General features: G+C 44.0%; 1 protein-coding gene across 1 annotated transcript; it reads left to right on the top strand.

The window, feature by feature from the left end:
- The first annotated feature begins 227 nt into the window (after window positions 1-227).
- On the top strand, window positions 228-2,438 carry LOC147449062 (UDP-glycosyltransferase 85A5-like). Its single transcript, XM_086521571.1, has 2 exons — window positions 228-964; window positions 1,073-2,438. The coding sequence occupies exons 1-2, from the start codon at window positions 355-357 to the stop codon at window positions 2,014-2,016; spliced, it is 1,554 nt and encodes a 517-aa protein (XP_086377697.1). The 5' UTR covers window positions 228-354; the 3' UTR covers window positions 2,017-2,438.
- Window positions 2,439-5,802: the final 3,364 nt, after the last annotated feature.

A 5,802-nucleotide genomic window follows, 5' to 3' on the forward strand; every position in this document is an offset into this window, starting at 1 on the left:
CCTTCCTCCCCACCCCACGAGATTGAACCCACAACCTGGAGTTTGAGGGCATGTGACCTATCCATCTCGCTTGCGCACATTATCTGTGGAATGTACACGTTTCCATGGAGTTTTGACGTGCAAAAGTATGGGGCGAGAAAAAGTAAACTCGGATAAAAGTTTACTTATGCGGAAATATCTACCCCGCTCCTAATGTCGGGGCCCAAAAGTGATAGGAGCCTTTTATCCCATCTCCCATGCCCGTTCCGACTCTCTCTCTGTCTCACACACGCGCACGCACATACGAGATCAGGTCGATCATGATTGCCCATGTGTTGACAGAAGAGCAGAGCAGACGAAAGCCATTGCATCCCGATGGCTAGCAGCTCCGATGACTCTCCGCACGCATTGGTGGTTCCCCACGGCGGACACGGCCATGCTATACCCACCATGCACTTGTCAGAGTCGCTCGCCGCGCTCGGCTTCAAGGTAAGCTTTGTCTACTTCTCCACTTTCTATGCAAGGATGACAGACAGGAATTGTGTCGTGCTGCCAATGCCGTCCCCACAAGACGGGGATGATTCATTTTCTCAGAAAATCGCCAGTGGAGGTAGTAGTGGTTTTTGGGCGCAAAATTCATCCCCTACCATGACCCCTTGCAGCAGCAGTGGTTGTGACGGTCATCGCGATAGAGACAAAATATGTGTCTATGTCGTTGAGGACAGCATTGCACCAGGTCAGTTCCTGGGACACTTCTCGGCCTCCCCTGCCATGAAGGAGAACTTATATAAGCTCATTCTTGATCTCCAAGAACAGGGTTGCCCCCCTACATGCCTCATCTCAGACTCCTTTGTTCCCTGGACGCTCCAGGTAGCCCAACACGCCCGTATTCCTCGCATTGAATTTTGGACATCCAATGCCATGGCACACCTACTTTTCTTCAACCTGGATCCCCTTTACTCTGCAGGCATCTTGCCTATAAAAGGTTTTGGCTGTTCTCTCTCTCTCTCCCTCTCTCTCTTTCTTTCTTCTGGTTCCATGTATTAAGCTTGTTATGGTTTTCTTACTAGGGCATCTCATGAAATATGTACAGGATCACCCAATCAGTGGAAGAGTGAGACACCGGTGATGCTAAACCACATTCCGGGCCTCCCACCCTTCCCCGTCGAGCTTATACCAGCAGATCTTCGATTTGTGAACTCATCAAAGTACTTTGCCAAATTCTTTAACTATGTTCATTCATGTCTCAAGTTTGGCGAGAGAATCCTTATTCACTCCGTGCTGGAGCTTGAACCTGATGCATTTAAGGCACTTGAACTCCAAGGACTTCATGCCTATGGAATTGGACCCTTATTTGAACACCGGAAGAAGCACGATAGTGATGAGCAGGCAGGTTGCAAATCCTGGCTCACTTTGCAAGGAGAGTCCTCTGTTATTTACGTTGCCTTTGGCAGTGCTACTAGACTATCTGTAGAGGACATACAAGAGCTTGCGATCGGATTGGAAGCCAGTGGGAAGCCCTTCTTATGGGTCATGAGAGAAGATCCGCACCGAATGGGAGAGCCCCTTCAAGCGCTGCCGGACGGGTTCCTTGAGCGGACAAGAGGGAGAGGGCTGATTGTAAGCTGGGCTCCCCAAGTGGAGGTGCTAGCACACAAAGCAGTTGGAGGCTTTTTATCCCATTGTGGGTGGAACTCAATACTGGAGAGCTTTTGGGAGGGTGTTCCCATGCTGTGTTGCGCATCCCATGCCGAGCAGAGGCTGAACTCTCACTATGTTTGCAATGTGTGGGGGGCTGGATTGGAGATGGGGCGTACCGATAAGGGTGGAATAGGTAGACGCTTTGTGGAGTTTGGCGTGAAAGCTTTGTTTCAAAGTGATGAGGGTTCGAAAGCCAGGAGCAAAGCCCAAGAGATCATGCATCTTGCCAAGAGGACGTGTCAACCAGCGGGCCAGTCTTTTGATAACTTGCAAAAGTTCTATGATGACATGAAAGCACTCTGCAAAAAGCCCTCAACACGTACTTGTGCAATGTAGGAGCTTTATGTGTAAATTATGGTGCCTTACTGCCTTGAGGCATTATGCACTGATATTATTGGTACAATTTTGTATGGATACGATCGTCTTGTATACCAAAGAAATTAATGGCGTGCCCCTGTCCACTTATTGGAAAAGAAAGAGGTTGAGAGAGCAGAGGAGCTGGAAATTGGTTGGGTTTTTGAATAATGGATTGAAGCTACATGGTTTTCTCAAAGGATTTGCAAAGCTTGGTTCGCAACTACCACAAATGTCGATGAGGAGAAATTCCACGTGCATTGAGCGCATTTGTGGTAGAGATGAATGCTACTCTGTAGAAGTTGTAATGAATATGTTTCTGAGCTTACTATTGCTTTTATGTATCTCATTAATGCTAACTCCTATGTCTGGATGTAGATTGGGCCAGTGACTTGGCTTTTGGATCTTGTTGTATTGCCAGCTTATCCTTTTTGCCACCTTTGCTTTGGTTCTTCAGGTGTTAAATGCACACTCAATTATTTTTGTTCCAAAACTTGAAAAACCTACATATGAGATTTTTTTTTGGTAAATTGGCTATATTTAGAGGTTTGTATACTAAATTCTCAAATTTTTTTGTAGGTTTCCTCATTTATGAATTTAAACTTTAGAGGTAAATCACAAAATCTGTACGTGGGATTACACTAAACGTGGGTTTTTTCGAGCATTGGTTACATGTCTTTTTGGCCCGAAGAGAAGGTTCTACAAGGCTCCTCCACATAGAGCCCTCCAAAGTACACTTTCATGTGTTCTTATAAAATTTGTGTAGCCAAAGGTAATCACTTGCTTTAATGTTCAAATCTGTAAAGAGGACAAAGAGGGAATTTGATGCCCTACACTACCAATCTAATCCATTCTAAAGATGACTTTTTTGCATATTGAGGGTGATGGAAGGATCCTTGTACATGTGCTTTGTGCTAAACTTATGCACCTCCATAGAATCTACAACTTTGCGCCCATTTATTGGATCAGTCAACTTATTTCACATGTTAGCTTTGGTTGGGCAACTTCATTTGGGGAGTGTATAGGAAATCACTCACAAGGGATAAGGGTCTTGGGAGGGCAAGGCTAGGAGCTAGTAGCTAGTAGCTAGTAGCTAGTAGCTAGCAGCTAAGAGCCACATGTATCGGCATGTTGATCTTTAGTAGAGCCTCTTAGGCCCAACTACCTCTTGCCATGCTAGGTTGCATTATACATTAAACGTATTATACGCGTTTAAAACTTGTATAATACGTTAGGGAGTATAAAACGATCGTATTCTACGGTAACATGTCATTGAATTTGGCTCTCCATATTATTTCTTTGTACTTCTATTGAAAAATTCTTCGATCGAAGTGCTCAATATATATAAATGCAACCATCAAACCTCTCTCAGCAACATTTCACACAACCAAACATTGAGAGAGAGAGAGAGAGAGAGAGAGAGAGAGCTATGCCACACCGAGGGAAGAAGGCTTGTAGGTTGTCCTTTTCCAGAGTGGTCACATGAGAGGCGCCGAGAGAGAAAGACTCTGGGAGGGTGGCATGGCACCCACATGTCAAGGAGAGGGAGAAAGTGTATCCTTTTGCTTTTTTGAAAGCTGGGCATCCTCTCGAGATTCTAGGTGTAAACGATTTTTCCAAGATCGTTAGCACATATTGGAGATAATAAATTGACAAATCAATATATAAATAGTGACACAAATGTTACTTAAACCAATTTCAATGATATAATGATAGTTTGAACTTAAAAACATTAAATTGTCATTTGAATCGTGATGTGATACTTAAATTAACACTGCAGTAACAATACAGTGACAATTTCAACCCAAAAAAGTTGTTTGTATTCATTCATCGTTTGGTCGGAGGCAAGAAAATACAACATTTATGCCAACTCTGTGGGCTCCATTGATACAAAGGGATAAATCGAAAGCTGAAGTCGATTTTGGGGATTTCTATCTTTGCTTAAATCAAGAGTTCTAATAGTTTTTATACAAAGGCTCTTTGCTCTGGATCACTTGACTTTGACATGCAATTAAGTATGCGTTTTAGAACCCAGCATAGAGAATATACATCCGTGGCTTTAGACAAAGGAGGAGGGTTGGTGGAGACACACTCGAGGGCAGCCCAAGCGTAGTCTCGAAGGTGATTGTTTTGACATTCCAAAGACAAATTTGTTAGCTTTGAAAATGTCTTTGTAGTTGGAAATAAGATAGAAGTGTCCCAATCTGTAATGCCGCAATAAACACCTTTGTTAGCAAAATGCAACATAATGTTGTGAGAGTGAAGGTCGTTGTGCAAAAAATCATGGCAATGCAAGAACTTCAATGTTTGTAGTAGAGCATCGACAATGTGCAAGATATTGTCTTGGAAGCGCTCTATACTACCAGCTGTCTGCAAAAACTCTTTGATGGCAAGTTTGCTTCCATCCGAGTGACATTCTTGTTGTTAAGTATGGAGCCTAATTTACCCCTTGTGATTTTCCATGGTAAAAATGCACATTTGTAAGGCACCCATTATGAGGAGAAGCCATCGTGCGTGAAGGAAAATCACTCGCCGGAAACCAAAATTTTCACGGCCAAAATTCAAGGGCAAAGTTTTCACGGCCAAAATTTAGGGGCAAAGTTCCCAGTGCCTTTCGATCAAGGACAATGCATGCTTTATCTGCCGTTGTTGCGGGCTTCTTCGCAAGACTGCCTAGTGGCAAATAGAGGTCCTTCTAGTAGAGATAGTATTCAATCTGCATCTTCCAATGTTGGTAGTTTTTGCCGTTGAACTTTTCAATCTTGAGCTTCCCTTCCTCCGCCATAACTCCCACTCACTTCAAGGAATCCTTTCCTTGAGATAATTTAGCTACGAGCAAACTTTGCTCTGATACCAGTTGTTAGGAAATATGACGTAGCTAAATAGATATTTGAGTAGATTAATTAATGAAGAGAGATAGATTTCACACACAAGAGATTATAGAGTAGAGAGAGAGAGAGAGAGTACACACGATATACGTGGTTCACCCAATGTGGGCTACGTCCACGAGAAAGCAGTCACTCAATGGCTTTAGTACTTCAAAATAAGGGATTATACCCTTAATAGAGCTCCCACCTTGCTTCACTCTCACCACCTCACACCCACCTTGTTGCATCAACTTCACACTATGAAATGTATGTAGAAATGGTCCCCTTTTATAGGGCAAAAGGGCTGCCACTCATGTGTAGCCGCCCTTGTGTAGATAAGTCCAAATCGGACCCTCCAATTTGGCCATGTGTGGGAGCCCTTGAGAAGGAAGTCCGCTTTCGAATTTGGCCACCGGCCATTGACTTCCGACCACCGGCCAACCGACCAGTCGTTTTCCGACCACTTTTTGGCCGCCGTCCGGCCATAATATTCCGGTGAAAAGGAATATTCCAGTGAAGGAAAAAAAAGGATCGAGAGATTCCGTCCCTGAGGCCCCTAAAGTTGCCCCTGAATTTTGGCCGTGAAAATTTTGATTTTCGGCGAGTGATTTTCCTTCACACACAATGGCTTCTCCTCATAATGGGGGCCTTAAAAATGTGCGTCTTTACAAACAGGTGATGAGTACACGGAGCTTGAGGATGGTGAAGACTCAAGGACTGCAAACGGGGACAATGTGCAAGAACATCAACCAATTGAGGAGCCTCAACCTATTCCCCGAATATCTACAAGAGCAAGTAGACCTCCAGAAAGGTTTGTTCCTTCCTTCAACCATCTCTTGATCTCAGATTCAGGAGAGTCGGAATCATACGAAGAAGCTATGCAACATGAATCCAAAGAAGA

This window comes from Adiantum capillus-veneris, chromosome 10, assembly GCF_014529385.1.
Source record: "Adiantum capillus-veneris isolate H3 chromosome 10, ASM1452938v2, whole genome shotgun sequence".
Taxonomy (NCBI): domain Eukaryota; kingdom Viridiplantae; phylum Streptophyta; class Polypodiopsida; order Polypodiales; family Pteridaceae; genus Adiantum; species Adiantum capillus-veneris.

Bases quoted from the DNA above. Each gene is read 5' to 3' on its own strand.
- LOC147449062 (XM_086521571.1), top strand. From the start codon at position 355: ATGGCTAGCAGCTCCGATGACTCTCCGCACGCATTGGTGGTTCCCCAC. The intron at 965-1,072 runs GTTTTGGCTGTT...AAATATGTACAG, and splicing joins AGGCATCTTGCCTATAAAAG to GATCACCCAATCAGTGGAAG.